We start from the raw sequence: 22,108 nt of genomic DNA on the forward strand, positions 1-22,108 counted from the left end.
CCACTCAAGTTCCTCCACCCCAAACTCACTTCTTTATGTCTTTATGCACCTTGCTGTGTACACTGGTCCAAATCATTTGGTGGAGGGGAGAATATGGTGTGGGGTTGTTTTTCAGGGGTTGGGTTTGGCCCCTTAGTTTCAGTGAAGGGAACTCTTTGGCTACTTTCACACTGAGGCAGTTTTAAGGCATTTTCGCACTAGAAATAGCCTCTGAAAGCACCTGAAAACCACCTCCAATTCAGTGTCTTTTCACACTGGGGCGGTGCGCTTGTGTGACATTACAAAAAGTCCTGCAAGCAGCATCTTTGGGGCGATTTGGGAGCTCTGTAAATAGTGCTCCCAAAATGCCCTGCCCATTGCAATGAATGGGCAGAGCTCTCAAAGCACCAAAAAGTAATTTGAAAGCGCTGCAAAACACAATTTGTTTGGGTAAAAAACTCCCCAAAAATGCTGCGAAAGCTCCGCTAAAATGAGCAGTGCTTTAGCACTAACGGCACAGGTGCTCAGATGGAAAATAGCCTTAAGGCATCAGCATACCAAGATATTTTGGACAATTTCATGCTCTCTACTGTGTAAGATCAGTTTGGGGATGTCCCCTTCCTGTTCAAACATGAGTGCACACCAGTGCACAAAGCAAGGTCCATAAAGACATGGATGAGTATGTTTGGGGTGGAGGAACTTAATTGGCCCGTACATAGTCCTGATCTCAACTTGATAGAACACCTTTGGGATGAATTAGAGCAGAGACTGCGTGCCAGGCCTTCTCGTCCACATCAGTGCCTAACCTCACAAATGCGCTTCTGGAAGAATGGTCAAACATTCTGTAGATACACTCCTAAACCTTGTGGGCAGCCTTCCCAGAAGAGTTGAAGCTGTTATAGCTGCAAAGGGTGGGCCAACTCAATATTGAACCCTACGGACTAAGACTGGGATGCCATTAACCACTTAATAACCGCCCTATAGCCAAATGACGGCTACAGGGCGGTTTTTTAACTCTGGGAGGCCGTCATATGACGTCCTCCCAGAATTCCGCTCTCGCGCGCCCCCTGGGGCGCGCACTCGAGAGCATCCGTGACCGCCGGGTCCACAGGACCCGGCGCATCACGGATCACGGTAAACGGGCAATCATAGCGGCCGTTTACCACGTGATCGCTCCGTCAAATGACGGAGTGATCACTTGTAAACAAACCGGCGTCATGTTATGACGCCGGTTCCTCCCTCCCCCTCTCTGTACCGATCGGAACAGCGGAGGGGGAAGAGATCGGTGTCAGCAGCGATGTGGGCTGCATCTGCAGTGCCCACATCGCTGCTCACCGAAAATTAACCCCTGAATTCCCTGCAAATACTCTGCAATACCCTGCCATTACTCTGCATTACTCTGCAATACCCTGAAATACTCTGCAATACCCTGCATTACTCTGCATTACTCTGCATTACTCTGCAATACCCTGAAATACTCTGCAATACCCTGCATTACTCTGCATTACTCTGCATTACTCTGCATTACTCTGCAATACCCTGCAATACCCTGTATTACTCTGCATTACTCTGCATTACTCTGCAATACCCTGAAATACTCTGCATTACTCTGCATTACTCTGCAATACCCTGCAATACTCTGCAATACTCTGCAATACTCTGCAATACCCTGCAATACCCTGCAATACTCTGCAATACTCTGCAATACTCTACATTACACTGCAATACTCTGCATTACTCTGCATTACTCTGCAATGCTCTGCAATACTCTGCAATACCCTGCAATACCCTGCAATACTCTGCATTACTCTGCATTACTCTGCAATACCCTGCAACGCTCTGCAACACCCGCCAATACCCTGCAACACTCTGCAATGCTCTGCAACACCCACCAATACCCTGCAACACTCTGCAATGCTCTGCAACACCCACCAATACCCTGCAACACTCTGCAATGCTCTGCAACACCTGCCAATACCGTGCAACACTCTGCAATGCTCTGCAACACCCTCCAATATCCTGCAATGCTCTGCAACGCCATACTCTGAGATACCCAGCCATACTCTGAGATACCCAGCCATAGTCGGTGATACCCTGCAATACCCAGCCATAGACACCCCCCCTCCCGCCGCCCCCCGGTGCTTCTACCGACTCGCCAATACGATCAAATCCAGAATCTTTTTTTTTTTTCAGGCTTCCCAGCTTAGAGGTGAGATGCGGGGTCTTATTGACCCCATATCTCACTGTAAAGAGGACCTGTCATGCCATATTCCTATTACAAGGGATGTTTACATTCCTTGTAATAGGAATAAAAGTGATCAAAAAATTTATTTTTGGGGAAAAAAATGTCAAACTAAAATAAATAAAGTAAAATGAACAATAAAATATATATATATTTTTTTAAAGTGCCCCTGTCCCCATGTGCTCGCATGCACAAGCGAACGCATACGTAAGTCCCGCCCACATATGAAAACGGTGTTCAAACCACACATGTGAGGTATCGCTGCGAACGTTAGAGCGAGAGCAATAATTCTAGCCCTAGACCTCCTCTGTAAAAAAAAAAAAAATTAAATCGTCGCCTATGGGGATTTTTAAGTAGCGACGTTTGGCGCCATTCCACGAGCGTGTGCAATTTTGAAGAGTGACATGTTAGGTATCGATTTACTCGGTGTAACTTCATCTTTCACATTATGCAAAAATTGGGCTAACTTTACTGTGTTTTTTTTTTTTTAAGCACAAAACAGTTTTTTTTCCCAAAAAAAAAAGCATTCGAAAAATTGTTGCGCAAATACCGTGCGAGATAAAAAGTTGCAACGACCACCATTGTATTCTCCAGGGTGTTTGCTAAAAAAACATATATAATGTTTTGGGATTCTATGTAATTTTCTAGCAAATAAATGATGATTTTTACATGTAGGAGAGAAATGTCAGAATTGTCCTGGGTGCTCCAGAATGCCTGATGGCGCTCCCTGCATGTTAGGCCTCTGTATGTGGCCACACTGTGTAAAAGTCTCACACATGTCGTATCACCGTACTCGGGAGTAATAGCAGAATGTGTTTTAGGGTGTAATTTGTGGTATGCATATGCTGTGTGAGAAATAAACTGATAATATGACAATTTTGTGAAAAAAAAAAAAAAAAAAGTAAAAAAAATCTTGATTTTGCAAAGAATTGTGGGAAAAAATGACAACTTCAAAAAACTCATCATGCCTCTTACTAAATACCTTGGAATGTCTTCTTTCCAAAAAGGGGTCATTTGGGGGGTAGTTGTACTTTTCTGGCATGTTAGGGTCTCAAGAATTGAAATAGGCCGTCAGTACTTCAGGTGTGATCAATTTTCAGATATTGGCACCATAGCTTGTGGACTCTATAACTTTCACAAAGACCAAATAATATCCACCAATTTGTACTTATTTTTACCAAAGATATGTAGTAGTATAAATTTTGGCCAAAATTTATGAAGAAAAAATTACTAATCTGCTAAATTTTATAACAGAAACGAAGAAAAATTCATTTTTTTACAGAATTTTCTGTATTTTTTCTTTTATAGCACAAAAAATAAAAAACCCAGCGGTGATTAAATACCACCAAAAGAAAGCTCTATTTGTGTGAAAAAAAGGACAAAAATTTCATATAGGTCCAGTGTTGCATGACTGAGTAATTGTCATTCAAAATGTGAGAGCACCGAAAGCTGAAAATTGGTCTGGTTATTAAGGGTGTTTAAGTGCCCAGTGGTCAAGTGGTTAAAGTTCATGTGCGTGTAAAGGCAGGTGTCCCAATACTTTTGGTAATATAGTGTATAGTGCAAGGGCGCTACACTTGGATGTTCAATGAGCACGGCAAACTAGGATGACACAGTACGCCTTGACTGATAGTGAGTGATCTGCTAGATAGGTTCAAGATCTGCATCGTGAACAAATGATGCAAGCATACAGGTAATGCAATGATTTTTTCCTGCTCTAGGCCCATTCAGTGAAGACTAAAAGCACAGTAATTACAAAACAGTGCTGAAAACCACTTTGAATAAAATTGTAAAACAATTGTCAAGCATGTTAAAAAAAACGTTTATTTCCAATAAGGTACAAGCTAGCAGTGACCAAGCGTAAAGAAGAAGAATCTGAGAGCAGTTCCATCTTCAATCAAAATGACCCTTGGACTCCTAGTGTAGCTTTCTCCGAATTCATAAATGATGAGAATATTCAAGATCAGGTGAGTTTAAGTTATTTGAAAGGCTGACTTTATCCAAGTAGATTGTGATGGACTGTCTGGCACCTAGCCTGGCTGCCTCCACCAAGATACAGCTTCCTCCACTCTGGAACCAAGAACCAAGTATTATAGCTGAGAATTGCACACCAGAACTAGACAACACTAGCTTAGGTGCAAACTGGAACTGACTTTATTGTAAATTCATACAGAAAATCAGGTAGGAGCTTAATCACATTATCCTAAACAATGCAAACTGTAAACAGTAATGTCAGTACATTTAATGAACAGCTAACTTAACCGCTTCAGCCCCGGAAGATTTTACCCCCTTCCTGACCAGAGCACTTTTTGCGATTTGGCACTGTGTCACTATAACTGACAATTGTGCGGTCGTGCGACGTGGATCCCAAACAAAATTGACGTCCTTTTGGTGGTATTTGATCACCTCTGCGGTTTTTATTTTTTTCGCAAAAAAAAAGAGTGACAATTTTGTAAAAAAAAAAGCTATATTTTTAACTTTTTGCTATAATAAATATCCCTCAAAAATATAAAAAAAACTCTTTTTTTCCTCAGCTTAGGCCGATATGTATTCTTCTACATATTTTTGGTAAAAAAAAAAAACATCGCAATAAGCGTATATTGATTGGTTTGCGCAAATGCTGAATAGGGAATAGACTTATGGCATTTTAATTATAATTTTTTTTATTAGTAATGGCGATAATCTGCGATTTTTATCATGACTGCGACATTATGCCAGACACATCGGACACTTTTGACACTATTTTGGGACCATTGTCATTTATACAGCTATCAGTGCTATAAAAAATGCACTGATTACTGTGTAAATGACACTGGTAGGGAAGGGGCTAAACACTAGGGGGCTATGAAGGGGTTAAGTGTGTCCTAGGGAGTGATTCTAAGGCTCGGTTCACACAAGGGCGACTCAGATCCGACTTCAGGTCGCCCCTAGTCGCCTCAGGTCGGACAACATTTAAAAATCAATGTAAGTGAATGAGAGCCGTCTTAATGCACGCTACTGAAGTCACTCCGACTTCAAAAGAAGTTCCTGTACTACTTCAATCCGACTTGTAGGCGACTTGTACACAACACAGGGTTAAAATAGTTTATTGCACAGTTTCGGGGGTCTTCCGTCTTCGGGGGTCTTCTCGCCGGACTCCTCCGCTATCTTCTGCTAGCTCTTTTTCTAGCGGAGGAGCCGGCTTTCTTCTCGCCGTCGGCCTCTTCGGTTCTTCTGCCGGGCCACCGCCCACTTACGATGTCACAGTTCCGGAGGATGCTGGGACTGTCACCATATGACATCAACCCATGTGACATCAACCGATGACCCCGCCCCTTGTCCCTATATAAGTCGCCGCGCAGCGCGTCCCTGGCATTGCGGCCGGAGAGAACGTCGAGTCAACATCTCCAGGAGAAGAAGAAGAAGGAGAAGAACGGAAGGTGGCGGCGGTGGTGGCGACGACGAAAGACCGGGCCACCGCCTGTAAAAGAGCTATAAGAAGAAGCGGTGGCCCGGCAGAAGAACCAAAGAGGGGGACAAGACCCCCGAAGTCGGAAGAAGAGGCCGGCGGCGAGGAAGAAAGCTGGGCTCCTCCGCTAGCAAAAGAGCTAGCAGAAGATAGCGGAGGAGTCCGGCGAGAAGATCCCCGAAGACTGAAGACCCCCGGAGCTGTGCAATAAACTATTTTAACCCTGTGTTGTGTTTTTTTTTTACTTTTTTTACAGGTGAATGGGTAGGGGTACAGTGTACCCCATACTCATTCACATAGGGTGGGGGGCCGGTATCCGGGGGCCCCCTTATTAAAGGGGGCTCCTGGATTCCGATAAGCCCCCCGCCCGCAGACCCCGACAACCAACGGCCAGGGTTGTCGGGAAGAGGCCCTTGTCCTCATCAACATGGGGACAAGGTGCTTTGGGGTGGGGGGGGTGCACGCCCCCCTCCCCCAAGGCACCCCCATGTTGAGGGCACGTGGCCTGGTACAGCTCAGTACTCGGCCGCCCGCTCGTCCCCACCCCCTTTCCTGGCCGGCCGGGTAGCGTGCTTGGATAAGGGTCTGGTGTGGATCTGGGGGGGATCCCCACGCCGTTTTTTCGGCGTAGGGGGGTTCCCCTTGGAATCCATACCAGACCTAAGGGCCTGGTATGCTCTCGGAGGGGGAACCCACGCCAATTTTTTTTCGTAAATTTGGCATGGAGTTCCCCCTTCAGAGCTAATAATTCTGTCAAAGTCGCCTCCGTATAGACAGAGATCCGACTTGAAAGCGACCTCCATTGAAATCAATGGGTACAAGTCGCCTACAAGTCGGATAGAAGTAGTACAGGAACTTCTTTTGAAGTCGGAGCGACTTCAGTAGCGTGCATTAAGACGGCTCTCATTCACTTACATTGATTTTTAAATGTTGTCCGACCTGAGGCGACTAGGGGCGACCTCAAGTCGGATCTGAGTCGCCCCTGTGTGAACCGAGCCTAACTGTGGGGGTGGGCTACAACTCACATGACAGCGATCACTGCTCCCGATGAAAGGGGGCAGTGATCACTGTCATGTCACAAGGTAGAACGGGGAAATGCCTTGTTTACATAGGTACTTCCCTGTTCTGCGGCTCTGTGACACGATCGCCGGGAGAACGGCGGATATCGAGTCCGCCAGTCCCGCAGGCACGGTCACGCTGTATGTGGCGCCAATTAAAGGGGGACGTACAGGTACGCCCATTTGCCCACCGCTGCCATTGTGCCGACGTATATCGGTGTGCACTCAGCAAGTGGTTAAACATAAACAGAAAGCTCATTAAACAGTAGGCTAATTAACACTTAGTCGTTTAGACAAGCCTAGGTGTCAGTGACCACTCAGACAGTTTGGCACCAGTATTCAAGAATACTCCTGGCTGTCCAAATCTTATTAACCAGCTTTCTTTTCACATCCATCTTCTCACTGAGTTTCAAGTTGGCAGAGACCATCATGGCTTCCTTGACTGTTAAATATGGACGGTTCCATTGCTGGCAATAGGGTTGTCATGCGATTTGCTAAGTCGCACCAGTGTGAACGGGGGCTTAAACAGAACTACACTGCATTTGAGCACCACAAACCAAAAACACCATTTCATTTATTTTTAACATTAAAAGCAACCCCCCACCCCCTCAATCCATTCATGCTTTATTTTTCTGAGAGATCACTTTAAAAAAGAGCCCCTAGCAAGGCCAACAGTTACACCCCTGTAAGGTTTGTTTTGCTGTCTGTGCCACTGTTTAGAAGATTTCACTTCCCTTCTGTCCCTGTGACAATTGGATTTAGAACATTTTGGGTTGTCATAGAAACAATAATTGGTAATAAAGCTTCAGTGGAGACCTTTTTTTCCCATGATAACTTGTACAACAGTGAATTTACCTTCCTACGGGTAGATTTCCTCTCGCTTCCTGTTGTCTCCCTCTGTTTGTCAATATGAGTGGTATGTAAATTGGATGTTTGTAACTCGGGAATTGCCTGTACAGCAATACCTTGGATTATGAGCATAGTTTGTAACAGAAGAAGGCTTGTAATCCAAAGCTTCCCCATAGGAAATAATGGAAACTCAGATAATCCGTTCCATGGCCACTGCTTGTCTATGCAGTACCAGATGTGGCCAGAGATGCGGGGGCGCCAGAGACACATGGAAACATTCGGAGACGCTCCAAGTCATAATTAAAATAAAAATAGCTGGTATTGCGAAACACTCGTAAACTGCGTTACTCGCAATCCGAGGTTCCACTGTACTGCCAAATGTGTGCTAATATTGGACTACAGGCTGGTGACTTAACCACTCTGGAAATTCTCTTTAACCGTTAAGGTAGTGAATATCTCAGGATAAACTAAAGTATATGTAAAGGCAAAGGGAAACCTCCCTGATGGGACATAGGCAAAATAACCTGATAAGAGTTTATCCCTTCTCTACTTTATCCAAAACCCATCAAAAGTACAATAACTGTGGAAGAGGTCATGCAAAAAAAAGAAGAAAAAAAAAACATGCTCTGCACTAAGGAAAGATGAGTAACCTAAATCTCATGAGTAGACACTCAATTCTATTGCAAAGATGTCTTCACACGATATTTGGATTGCTCTGTATTCTCCATGATATCGCTGGAAGAAGAAGCTTAACGCCATGGTCACCTAGGCACCATACATGAAAGATTTGGGTAAGGTAGGTAAAAAATTCTATCAATTTTTTTTAATTGGTATCTTATGGACCAACTGTTAGCAGGCAATTTAGAAAAGTAGTTGGGGGGTGGACGACAGTATATATGGACCTCACCACACCACCACAAGCTCCGTTTTAACATGTTAATATTTTAGTTCCGAAAGAGGGAATATTAAAGGAATAAATATCTATAAGATTTAACAATTTTCCATTTTAAATCAATACTGTTTTCATTAAGACATTCGTTATGTTTTAATGAGAAACATGAGATTTACCGGGATGGATTTGAATACAAATGGCTAAAAGACTACAATGTTAGTACCAGTAACTTCCTTAGTCTGGTTCTGCTCACTATCTTATGAAGAATTTATCAGTATAGTACAATTCTCACTGACATGTCTCTTCCACAGGATTTGGTGGCTTGGATTACAGTTGGATTTCTTCATATACCCCATTCGGAGGACCTTCCAAACACTGCCACTCCAGGAAATGGTGTTGGGTTCTTCCTCAGGCCCTACAACTATTTTGACATTGACCCCTCTGTCTACTCTCCAGATAGTGTTTATTTTCAGAGTGAACAGGATTACAGTTCATGTGAAGTTAACCAAATGGCTTGTATGTCCAAAACAGGGTCTTGTGTTCCCAAGATCCCTCCTTTCACTTATGAAGGCTTTAAGAATCTTGTGAATTTATAAACCAAAGCATATACATGTGTTCTGTGACAACTAGTGGATGTATGATCTGCTGCACATATTAAAGTATAACTAAAGGCAACACTTTTTTTGTTTTAGTTTTGGGTAGTGTGGAGAGGGGTTAGAACACCTGTTTTTATTGTTCCCATTAAAGAGATTCACCCTCTCTATTTGTCCTGTTTACCATTAATATTAAAAGTGAAAGTAAAAGAAAATCCTAAATTACTCATAAAAGTAATAGAAGGGAAATCTTCCAATGGGGACATTCGCTCTGTTGACCTCGGGGTCCCCAAGGAATTCTCTTAATTTACAGGGATTTCCTTTCACTTCCTGCTTGGCTATGGGACTGCAAGTGAAAGGAAGTCTCCCCAATGGGACACAGATGGCGAAAAAAAATCTGACAGGGGTTATAACCCTCCCTTGCTTTGGCTGAAACGGAAAAAATAAAGTTTAGCCTATAGTTCTACTTTAAGTAACAAACAAGTACAAATGCGTAAGAGGGGCCTTCAAGAGCAGATCTTGCTCTAAGAAAGTGGGAAAATTACCATTTTGTGTTTGAATTGCTATACAACAATGATGCCCCACAAACTTTGGTTCCATTTGTTTGATGAATTGATGCTTGGAGTGGCTGAGATTAGCAATCAATCACAGAGATGTTTTAACATTTTGGGAAAGCTCTGTTTATGGTTACTGTCATTCCCACTGCTTTGGGGTACTTAAAGCTGGACTTATAGGAAATACAGATAATTTACCCTTGTAGTGTGCCTCTTCCAAACTGGGTTAAATGCATGTTAAAGTGGAACATCACCCCCATTCTTTTTATTAACCTGTTATGCTAAGTTGTCCTCAATTAACATACTCACCTGCCCAGCGAATCAAGCTTTGTTCTGCTTCAATATGTTGCCCCACTGCCATAGCCCAGCCCCATGTCGCAGTCTTCTTCCTTGATGCCATCGGAAGCCAGTTGTCCCTTCTGGTTCTTGCAACCTCCCCGATGTTCCATTGTGGATGGTGGGGCTGGGGTAGGAACATTTTTAAAAATCATATTTAAAAAAGCCCCAAAAAATTATCTTTTCACATTTGGAGGGGGGGGGGGGGGGGGATTTTAGGAGTGTGCTTTAGGTGAAAGGTTAGAAGAAATAGCTGTACTGCTTCACCTTATTCTTTACACCAACAGTCTTCCTCCAACCTGTGCAAGTGGTTCCCCAAAATCTCTTCTGAAAGGTTCTCCAGCCAGCTGTCGCATTCTGATGTCATCAAGTATAATGCTGGACCAATGATCCTGCAATGTACATAAGGACCTGGTCACAACCTGAAAAGTGTGAGAGTGTGGTGGGGAGTACTGGAACAAGGAAAAAGGTAAGTATTACACCTAATTCCTCTTCCCTTAGACTTAAAGGAGAAGTACAGCCAAAGCTCGTTTGGCTGTACATCTCCTGTGGATAACAGGAGTGTAGTTCATTCTGCACTCCTGTGACCCATTTTCACCAGACAGAAGCCTGAAGCCTGCAGTTGGTTGACGTTGGGATCCACCCACATGCCTTGATCACTGGGAGCCTAAACCGGCCGCTCCCACCCCCTCAACAGCCAAGTGCTTCTGTTAGTGCATGGGGGGGGGGAGCAGAGAGTGGTGAGTGACAGTCACCAGATCTCTGCTCAGGGTGCTCTGAGAACCGAGCGATCGGCTATGTTTGATCGCTTGGTTCTCAGTGTTATGCCGCATACACACGATCTGAATTTTGGTCAGAAAAAAGCTCTGATGGTTTTCCCGACGGGATTTCACTCAAGCTGTCTTGCATACACGCAGTCACACTAAATTCCGACAATTCCTATCCTATCCTATCCAATTCCTATCGTACATGTTGTACGTCACCGCATTTCAAGAATGCGGTGACGTACAACATGTACGATAGGACTAGAAAAAGGAAGTTCAATACCCAGTAGCCAATAGCTTCCATCTCGTAGTTGAACCTGAGCATGCGTGAGTTTTTGCGCGCCGGAATTGCATACACACAATCAGAATTTCCGTTAGAAAGTTGTTCCATCTGAAAAATTGGCAACATGCTCGCAAAGTTTTGCTGGCGGGAATTCGGCCAGCTAAACTGTGATGGAGCACATGGTCACATTTTCCGATGAAAAGCTCTCATTTGTCTTTTGCTGGCCGAAATTCTGATCGTGTGTACATGACATAAGTTCTTTGCCATGAGGTGCCATGTTGAACTTCCAGTGACCAGTATGAGAGTGAGAGCGATAACACCAAATTGAGCACACCTGCTCCCCATTCACACCTGAGACCTTGTAACACTAACGAGTCACAAGACACCGGGGAGGAAAAATGGCTAATTGGTCCCAATTTTGGACATTTTCCCTTAGGGGTGTACTCACTTTTGTTGCCAGCGGTTTAGACATTAATGACTGTGTGTTGAGTTATTTTGAGGGGACAGCAAATTTACACTGTTATACAAGCTGTACACTCACTACATTGTAGCAAAGTGTTATTTCTTCAGTGTTGTCGCATGAAAAGATATAATAAAATAGTTACAAAAATGTGAGGGGCGTGCTCACTTTTTTGAGATACTGTAAGTCCATACAGGAAAACAAAGATAATATAGACCATCATCAAAGAAACAAACATTAGCAATGGGATGTTCTGAGGTAAGTATTTTGATATAAAAAAGGAGTATTAAAGTGGTTGTATAGGTAAATTTGTAACTTTGACCTACAGGTAAGCCTATAATAAGGCTTACCTGTAGGTAAAAAGAATATCTCCTAAACCTGTACAGTTTAGGAGATATTCCCCTCGCAATGCGCCGCTGACTTCAGTGGGGCATGCGCACCGGGGATTCTCGGCTGAAATTCTAGCAGATGCCAGACCCTGCCGGGAAGAAAACTTCCGCACGCGTGTGGGAGTGACGACATCGCGGCTCTGGCCACTCACAGCGCCGGAGCCGCGATACCTGGAAGACACACCGAGGGAATATGTCAGCTCCCTCGGCGTGGACTATGTGAGATGCCAGCGCCTCGTTCTAAGGTAAGTATTTCATAATGAGATAGTATGCGGTGCATACTAGCTCAATATGCCTTTTCCCTTACAGGTGTAAAAACAAAAAAAAACAAAAAAACAAAAAAAAAAAGTCAACGGTTTTACTCCCGCTTTAATCATTATCAGAAGGTAGGAAACATGGGCCTGATCCACAAGGGACCAGGAACATACCAATTCTAATCAGTAACTTGGATTTCAACCAGATATTAAAAGGTTCAGTAATAAATGCATAGTATCGGGGGATAGGGAGGGGGGTGTGGGGGAAGTAGTGGATAGAAATAATGAGAAAGCCCTGTACCTATGTCTGAGAATACCATCAAAAACAGAACCATATAAGGCCCACTGAGCGTGGCATCCTCGATAACGAAGATGCCGCGCAATGCCGCGTGTCTCGGCTCCCGTGCGCAAGAGTGACGTCATTGCGGCTTCGCCGAATGACAGCGGCGGAGCTGCGAGACCCACTGAGAAGATGGATGCGGCGGACTACAGGGGACATCGGTGACTTGGCTGGCTCCTGTGCAGGGGCGGACTGATAACTCATGGGGCCCCCGGGCAATAGAAGATCATGGGGCCCCCTTGGTCTCCACACTCAAGCCAAACCTGCACAGGGAGACACTGGAGAGAGAACATACACACAGGGGGACACCAGAGGGAGAACGCACACACACACACAGGGGGGGGACACTGGAGGGAGAATGTACACAGGACACTTACACAGCACACAGGGGGACATGCACACAGGACATGCACACAGCACACAGGGGGACATGCACACAGCACAGGGGGACATGCACACAGCACAGGGGGACATGCACACAGCACAGGGGGACATGCACACAGGACATGCACACAGCACAGGGGGGCATGCACACAGCACAGGGGGGCATGCACACAGGGGGACACGCACACAGGACACTTACACAGCACAGGGGGATATGTACACAGGAGGACGTGCACACAGCACAGGGGGACATGCACACAGGAGGGACATGCACACAGGGGGACACATGCACACAGCACAGGGGGACATGCACATGGGGACATGCACACAGCACAGGGGGACATGCACATAGGGGGACATGCACACAGCACAGGGGGACATGCACACAGCACAGGGGGACATGCACACAGGACATGCACACAGCACAGGGGGACATGCACACAGCACAGGGGGACATGCACACAGGGGGACACACACAGCACAGGAGGACATGCACACAGGACACTTACACAGCACAGGGGGACATGCACACAGGGGGACACGCACACAGGACACTTACACAGCACAGTGGGACATGTACACAGGAGGACGTGCACACCGCACAGGGGGATATGCACACAGGAGGGACATGCACACAGGGGGACACATGCACACAGCACAGGGGGACATGCACACGGGGACACGCACATAGCACAGGGGGACATGCACACAGGGGGACACTCACACAGCACAGACGGACACGCACACAGGAGGGACACGCATACAGGAGGACATGCACACAGCACAGGAGGACATGCACACAGGACACGCACACAGGGGGACACGCACACAGGGGGACATGCACACAGGACACTTACACAGCACACAGGGGGACATGCACACAGCACAGGAGGACACGCACACAGGAGGACACGCACACAGGACACACACTTACACAGCACAGGACATGCACACAGGACACTTACACAGCACACAGGGGGAATCGCACACAGGAGGACATGCACACAGGGGGACATGCACACGGAAGGACACGCACACAGGGGGGACATGCACACGGAAGGACACGCACACAGGGGGGACATGCACACAGCACAGGGGGACATGCACACAGGAGGGACATGCACACAGGGGGACACATGCACACAGCACAGGGGGACATGCACACGGGGACACGCACACAGCACAGGGGGACACTTACACAGCACAGGAGGGACACGCACACAGGAGGACACGCACACAGGAGGACACGCACACAGCACAGGAGGACATGCACACAGGAGGACACGCACACAGGGGGACACGCACACAGTACACACACTTACACAGCACAGGACATGCACACAGGACACTTACACAGCACACAGGGGGACATGCACACAGAGGGACATGCACACAGGACATGCACACAGCACACGGGGACATGCACACAGCACAGGGGGATATGCACATAGGGGGACATGCACACAGCACAGGAGGACATGCACACAGCACAGGGGGACATGCACACAGCACAGGGGGACATGCACACAGGACACTTACACAGCACAGGGGGACATGTACACAGGAGGATGTGCACACAGCACAGGGGGACATGCACACAGGAGGGACATGCACACAGGGGGACACATGCACACAGCACAGGGGGACATGCACACGGGGACACGCACACAGCACAGGGGGACATGCACACAGGGGGACACTCACACAGCACAGACGGACACGCACACAGGAGGGACACGCACACAGGAGGGACACGCACACAGCACAGGAGGACACGCACACAGGATGACGCGCACACAGGGGGACACATGCACACAGGGGGACACGCACACAGGACATGCACACAGGACACTTACACAGCACACAGGGGGACATGCACACAGCACAGGAGGACACTTACACAGCACAGGGGGACATGCACACAGGACACACACTTACACAGCACAGGACATGCACACAGGACACTTACACAGCACACAGGGGGAATCGCACACAGCACAGGACATGCACACAGGGGGACATGCACACAGGAGGACACGCACACGGGAGGACACGCACACGGGAGGACACGCACACGGGAGGACATGCACACAGGACACACACTTACACAGCACACAGGGGGACATGCACACAGAGGGACATGCACACAGGATGACATGCACACAGGGGGACATGCACACAGCACAGGTGGACATGCACATAGGGGGACATGCACACAGGACATGCACACAGCACAGGGGGACATGCACACAGCACAGGGGGACATGCACACAGCACAGGGGGACAGCCAGGAGGACACTGTGGGATGGAGGGACCCGGGGCCCATGCATCTGTCTGTACCCCCCCATCACGTGTGGCGGCCCCCTGGTGTCTCGGCTTTACTCACCGAGTCACTGGATGCTGAGCCTGAGTCCTGAGACACTTCTAACAGCGCGCTGCTCCCCGCCGGCCCCTCCACTCTTTTTGTCGGTCCCAGGTCAGGTGATGTCACGATGCATACAGTACAAGCACCTGGCTGGGATGGACGGGGGAAGGAGGGGCCGGCGGGGATCAGCGCACAGTTAGCATCTGCATCGCGGCATGTAATTCAGCCGCTGCAAGTGGCCCCTCATATGGCCGCGGGCCCTCGGGCGGCGCCCGAGTGACCGACTGGTCAGTCCGCCCCTGCTCCTGTGTCAGGTAAGTGACACATAATGGGCTACTATGCGATGCATAGTAGTCCATTATGCTTTTCCTTTGCAGGGAATGAAAGAGGAAGTAAACCCATCAGGGCTTACTTCCTCTTTAAAGCAGTGTTTAACTCTTACTATCCAAGGTGGTGATGGTAGGGGACACAAGCTAGTGAAATGTAATGGCTGACTGAAATTCAGCTTTAAGTTCATGTAGTTTAACGAGAAACTCTACTTTTGTTGAGAAAAAGAAAAACATTCCCACCTGGGTGATCTATGTAGAGTGCAAAGATTTTAACAATCGTTTTGCAGATTGTTACATTTTGTTATTCTGAAGAAATAGCTGTTTTTTGTTTGTTTTTTGTCTCCATGTGCACAGTGAATTTCTATGGGAGTGGTTTTATAATTATAAATCTGCTGCTGCTCTTGCAGGGTTCTAATGAAGAAAGTGGCAATGTCTGCATCTGTTTATACACCATATATGTGCAGATTGCCTTCAGGTAGTCATATTGCAATAGAAAAAAGGCGTGTCACCGGCACAAAGAAAACAAGTATATAGTGAGTGACTTGATGAAAGATATTATATAAAAAATATCAGAAATATCAGGTCTGCTGCAGTTATAAATCCCCTACCAATATTGGGGGGGTGAGTAGTATTGCAGTAAAAGTGTAGCTACCCTGATCCAAAAGTGATTATATATCTTACCACAAAAACGTGGACAATTTTTATCTGTGAATTATAAACAATTATTAATAAATTCAATGACCAAAACTATATATATATTGTGGAGATGCGACCCCATGTCACAGGTGCATATAAGCTGTATATGCCTGATTTTGTCAGGAATACTAATTTCACACCTGTGGGCTGGGTTCATAAACATGCCAGGAAGAGAAGTCAGTGCTCAGACAAAATTGGCGTTTTTTCCCCACAAATAGAGCTTTCTTTTGGCGGGATTTGATCACCTCTGCGGTTTTTATTTTTTGCGCTATAAACAAAAATAGAGCGACAATTTTGAAAAAAATGCATTATTTTTTACTTTTTGATATAATAAATATCCCCCAAAAATATATAAAAAAACATTTTTTTCCCTCAGTTTAGGCCGCTACGTATTCTTCTACATGTTTTTGGTAAAAAAGATTGCAATTAGCGATTATTGATTGGTTTCCGCAAAAGTTATAGCGTTTACAAAATAGGGGATAGTTTTATAGCATTTTTATACATTTTTTTTTTTTTTACTAGTAATGTCGGCGTTCAGCTCTTTTTTTTTTTTTTTTGTGACTGCGACATTATGGCGGACACATCGGACATTTTTGGGACCATTGTCATTTATACAACAATCAGTGCTATTTAAACGCACTGATTCCTGTGTAACTGACACTGGCAATAAAGGAGTTAACCACTAGGGGGACAGTGTAGGTGGCCTGGCATGTGACAACACTGATCGTCTGTTCCCTTTTATTAGGGAAAGACAATCGGTGACAGCCACAGTAGGAAGCATGGGGAGAGGTTTGTTTACAAGTCGTTCCAGCGGTGAATTTTTTGGGCTAACTACTGTTGCTCCATCTCTCGGGATCAGCGCTTGGTCCAAGCCTCGATCTGATGTGGGTTAGGTCAGGAAGTGACTTCGGCCTTTACGCGTTTCGCATACAATCATGCGTCATCAGGAAGAACGGTGAAAAGTTTCCTAATCACGGATGTGAATTTGTGCACGTGGGATTCAAACAATCAGCTTGTGAAGAGAATCATTGGGACTATTGTTATCACGTTTCATTTATATATATATATATTAGTTTTGATCATTGAATTTATTAATAATTGTTCACGTTTTCACGTTCACACTTTTACAGCAGTCATATTGCATTACATGTTACAGCCAATTACAGCAGCTGCAGGTTAAAAGGGAAAGGTCATTTTTAATAACGTTAAATTACAATATGACTTGTGTCGCAGTTGTATAAGCTCAGGGCCAGACTGGCCTACTGGGAGATTTCCCGGTAGACCGCCTGACCTGGGGCCGTTTTGTGGTTGCACTGCTACTCTCTCCTGCTCCTGTGCATCATAGCGCTGGCTGGCTCTGTGTTCGGCGACCACATTGTAACACGGTCCTGCCCCTCTAGGCCAGCTGGTGTGATAGTAGAGAGAATCAGTGTTCCGCCTATCACACAAGCAGGTCTGGGGGGGGCGGGACCTTGTTACAGCGCGGTCGCCGAACACAGAGCCAGCCAGCGCTATGATACATATTAAGAGATGCCGCCCTGTGTGCCTGGATAGGAGAAGCAGGGTATATAGAGAAGATGAGCTTTCTATATTCCTCCATGCAGCCGCTGAATGCTTGCAGGAGGGAGAGGAGGTGAATCAAGCATTCAGCGGCTGCATGGAGGAATATAGAAAGCTAATTTCCTCTATATGCCCTGCTTCTCCTCTTATCCAATCCAACTACTTTTACTGCCCCCCCCCCAGTTCTCCTTGTGCTCCCTGCCCCCCCAGTGCTCTCCTCCCCCCACCACACTCTCCAGCCCCCCCCCCCCCACAGTTTTCTCAACCCCTGTTCTTTCTGACCCCCCCCCCCTCCAGCTCTCCCCATCCTTCTCTAGTCACCATCCCAGTGCTCTCCTCCCTGTTCTTTTTCCACCCCAGTGCTCTCCAGCCCCCCATGCTCCCCCACCCCTGTTCTTTCTGCCCCCGGCGCTCTCAAGCTCCACCCATTGCTCCCCCTCCAGTGCTCTCTCTCAAGCTCCCCCCAGCACTCTCCGCTCCCCACCCCTGTATTCCCCACTCCCCCCTGCATTTTGCCCCCACCCATGTGCTCTCCAACCCTGCCAGTGCACTCCGCCCCCCATAGTGCTCTCCAGTCCCCAGTGCTTTCCACCCCTGTTCTTTCTGGCCCCCATTGGTGCTCTTAAGGTCCCCCCATTGCCACCCCACACTCTTAGCCCCCCCAGTGCTCTCAGCCTTCCGTGCTCTCCACCCCTGTTCTTTTTGGCCCCCACCATTGCTCTCAAGTTCCCCACCCCTGTGATCTCCACTCCCCCCCCGCTCTTTGCCCCTACCCATGTGCTCTCCAACCCCACCAGTACTCTCTGCTCCCCCTTCTCTCTAGCTCCCACCCAGTGCTCTCCACTTCCCCAGGACCAGAGGACAGGCTGACTGGGGCCGGAAAATGAGGAGGCTGAAGGTGCAGGTGGCCAAGGACTACTCCATCTCAAAGCAAACAGATCCTCTGGAAGGAGCACCATCCCCATCCAAATTGAGAACAGACTCTGCCTGCTGCTGGCCAACATGGATATCCTACTGGCAGGCAAGGTACCGTACCGAGCATCAACAGCACACCTTCCCATAGACAGGGACGGCAGACTGAGACATGGGGCACAGGAGAGGCTGAAATTATGGGCACAGTGAGACTGCATTTGATGGGCACAGTGAGACTGCATTTGATGGGCACAGTGAGACTGCATTTGAGGGGCACTGGTGAGGCTGCATTGAGCTCTTGTATCATGTCTGCAATCTCTGACCATCTCCTGTATCATGTCTGTAGTCTCTGAGGGAGTCTGGAGAGGAGTCAAGAGTGGGAGCGCCACCAGCATGGGGGTCATGGGAGAAGTCAGACTTGTGTGGACTGTGGAGAGGAGACTATAGGCTAAAACCAGAGCCAACCAAGCTGGAGCCAACTGACTGAGCCTTGCACGGTACACCTGAGAGGTTGTCAGTGACAGCACTGCCAGGCCAGTCTGAACGGGGGTCACTGATGTAAGGGGGGGACTGAATACGATAATGGCACTGATATAAAGGGTTTCCCCCTTATATCAGTAACCCCCCCCCTTACCTTTGTGTATTCTTTCTGCGGAAGGTGGTTCCCCCCTATGTTCTGAGTTCCTGGGGTCCCCCTTGATGATTGACCACTTTTAACTGGAATTTGCATATATCATTCTACCTATCTATCTTTTTCCCTTTTTATGAGCAAGAAAATACTGACGTTATACTGTTGTGCTGGTATAATAATGCTGTGGGGCTAGATTTTAGTCCGGCCCTGTATACGCTATATTATTATTTTTTATTCCCACGAAAGTTAAAGTACCCTTTAAGTGCAATGATTGCCATTCATATCCATGCAATTCCAGTTAGCGAAATCATAGAGCAAAGTTAGTTCTGTAATATGGCTATTCTCATAGCATCTACAGAACTACTGACTGCTGTTAGCAACTCTGACTTTCACTGCTCAGTTTCATGCAGATTCTGTCTTTTTTATATTGGTAGGTTCAGGCAAACAAATTGGAAATGGCTGGGATACAATGCACTGAAACCAGATGTAATCAGACATATATGATACATTATTAACTTTGAGGGTGCAAAGATGGTGAAAGTCATTGGGGCCCCAGACACTTCTTGGATGTGTCTGTAAAAGAGGTTTTATTTATTTTGACAGTCCTTTTTGTATTTTGGGGGGAAAGAGGGTTAGGGCTAGGACACCCTTAAGTAGTTATAGATTCAATTGACAGACTCCAAGACTTCGGGGAAAGGCCCCAGCAAGGCGCAACTTCTGCACATGCAGGAATGCTGTCTCCTATGGTAACAGTATTTAACAGTTCCTAACTCAAACGTAACAGTCCTTTCAGTTCCACTACAACTGCCTCTTGTAGTTCCTAAACAGTGAGTTCCCGGTCACTAGACCCTCTGATTCACTGACTCTGAATCCTTTGAGCTCCTCCAAGGTTTGCAGTGGTATCCCCTCAAGCGTCACCTACGCTTCCCTGCGGGATCCCTAGCTTGGAACTCCAGATACTTCTCAAGCTTCACCCCTGCTAACCTGTGAGGTCCCTGGCTTAACTCACAAGGCTGCTTTGCAAGCGTCTCCTGCGTGGGTTGGGTCTCTGACTTGATCACCACCTGAAGATTCTTGATTCTCCACCCTGCTCGGTGAGAATGTGGTTCCGGTACTTGCTTCAGTTACTCCCTGGGGTTCCTGGTAAAGGTGGTTGGTCCCTTTGTGGCAACAGCTTCCCTTCTACCTCTGACCACGACAGGCTCTCTGGCAGGCAGAACCGTCACTTTTGGTTGGACCACAAGCTGCAATCCCAACCCTGCGCTGCTCTCTTTACTTCTGGATAGGCCCTCACACAGCCTAGCAACCAGATGCCCAGGGATAGGCCCAATCTCTGGCCCAGCAGCCCGGGGTGTATGACACACATCCACCCAGACAGCCATCCACGTGGCACAGAACATAGATCTCTTGACCTCACACAAATATATAGGTTCTCCCAGCAGGCCAAGGGATTCAAGAAAACCCCTACCCAAGGGATTCAAGATACCCCATATACCCATAACCAGACCTTGGGTTGCCCTTCTCGTATCTAGTACCACCAAGCACCTGGCCACCTAGTGGTAGAAGAGAAAAGTGCAATAATGCCAAACTTAGGGAGAAATCAGTAGATCTCTATCAATCGACCAAGATAACTACTCTTGGTAAGTACATTTGTGAGGAGCTCCCTAACTAAACCCCAGGCTGCTACATGTTATTGAAAATAAAGTAAGGCAAAATGTACATACATTCCAAAAATTATGTGTCTTCATTTTTTGATTAAGAAATTGTTCACTGCGAAGAATTTCAGGCTGGATTACAGAAAATAATGTTGGAAGCAAAATGATTACTGGAATATAGTCTCCCTGTTAATTCCCTGCAGCAAAAGAAAATACTTTGGCCACAAGTATCTTGTGACTGCTGATAACAGCCCATACACTCTTCCCACTTTAACCACTTGAGATCCGCGCTATAGTAAAATGACGTGTATAGCGCGGATCTCAATTTTCAGGACTACGTCTATTGACGTCGTCCCCTTTAAGAGTTCCCCGCGCGCTCCCGGGAGCGCGCATCGGGGAAAATCTGTGTTGGCCGTGTCCGCTGGACACAGCCAATCACAGATCGCTGTAAACGGCCAATCACAGCGGCCGTTTACAGCGCGATCGCCTCCTCCAATGGGTGATGATCTCAAATGTAAACAAATGAGATCATCACCCATTGCCAAACGTGTCTCCTCACACAGCGATAGCGTGTGAGGAGACCGAATGTGCCTTGTGAGTGTAAAATTGTCAGTAAACAGATAAAAACCCCACCTGTGCCCAGATCTACCCTGCCAGTGCCCTGCCAGTGCCCAGATCTACCCTGCCAGTGCCCTGCCAGTGCCCAGATCTACCCTGCCAGTGCCCACCTGTGCCCACCTGTGCCCGCCTGTGCCCGCCTGTGCCCGCCTGTGCCCACCTGTGCCCACCTGTGCCCACCTGTGCACCGCCAGTGCTCCATCTGTGCACCGCCAGTGCTCGCCAGTGCCCCGCCAGTGCCCGCCAGTGCCCGCCAGTGCCCGCCAGTGCCCACCAGTGCCAGCCAGTGCCAATCGGTGCCCATCTGTACCAATCGGTGCCCATCTGTGCCTCAGCAGTGCCCATCTGTGCCGCCTAAGCAGTGCCCATCTGTGCCGCCTCAGCAGTGCCCATCTGTGCCGCCTAAGCAGTGCCCATCTGTGCCGCCTAAGCAGTGCCCATCTGTGCCCATCTGCTGCCTTATCAGTGCACATCCGTGCAATAAATCAGTGCACATCTGTGCCGACCTATCAGTGCC

General features: G+C 47.3%; 1 protein-coding gene across 1 annotated transcript in view; it reads left to right on the forward strand.

The window, feature by feature from the left end:
- The window catches only part of LOC143935729 (amine oxidase [copper-containing] 3-like), a 30,527-nt gene extending 21,384 nt beyond the window's left edge, over positions 1-9,143 (forward strand). The window contains exons 3-4 of the mRNA XM_077459812.1: positions 4,059-4,188; positions 8,780-9,143. Of these exons, the coding sequence (XP_077315938.1) occupies positions 4,059-4,188; positions 8,780-9,064 (415 nt within the window). The 3' untranslated portion in view covers positions 9,065-9,143. The remainder of the gene's footprint in view (positions 1-4,058; positions 4,189-8,779) is intronic.
- Positions 9,144-22,108: the final 12,965 nt, after the last annotated feature.

Source organism: Lithobates pipiens, unplaced genomic scaffold (genome assembly GCF_037356315.1).
Source record: "Lithobates pipiens isolate NorthernLeopardFrog02 unplaced genomic scaffold, aLitPip1_a1.2 Scaffold_28, whole genome shotgun sequence".
Taxonomy (NCBI): domain Eukaryota; kingdom Metazoa; phylum Chordata; class Amphibia; order Anura; family Ranidae; genus Lithobates; species Lithobates pipiens.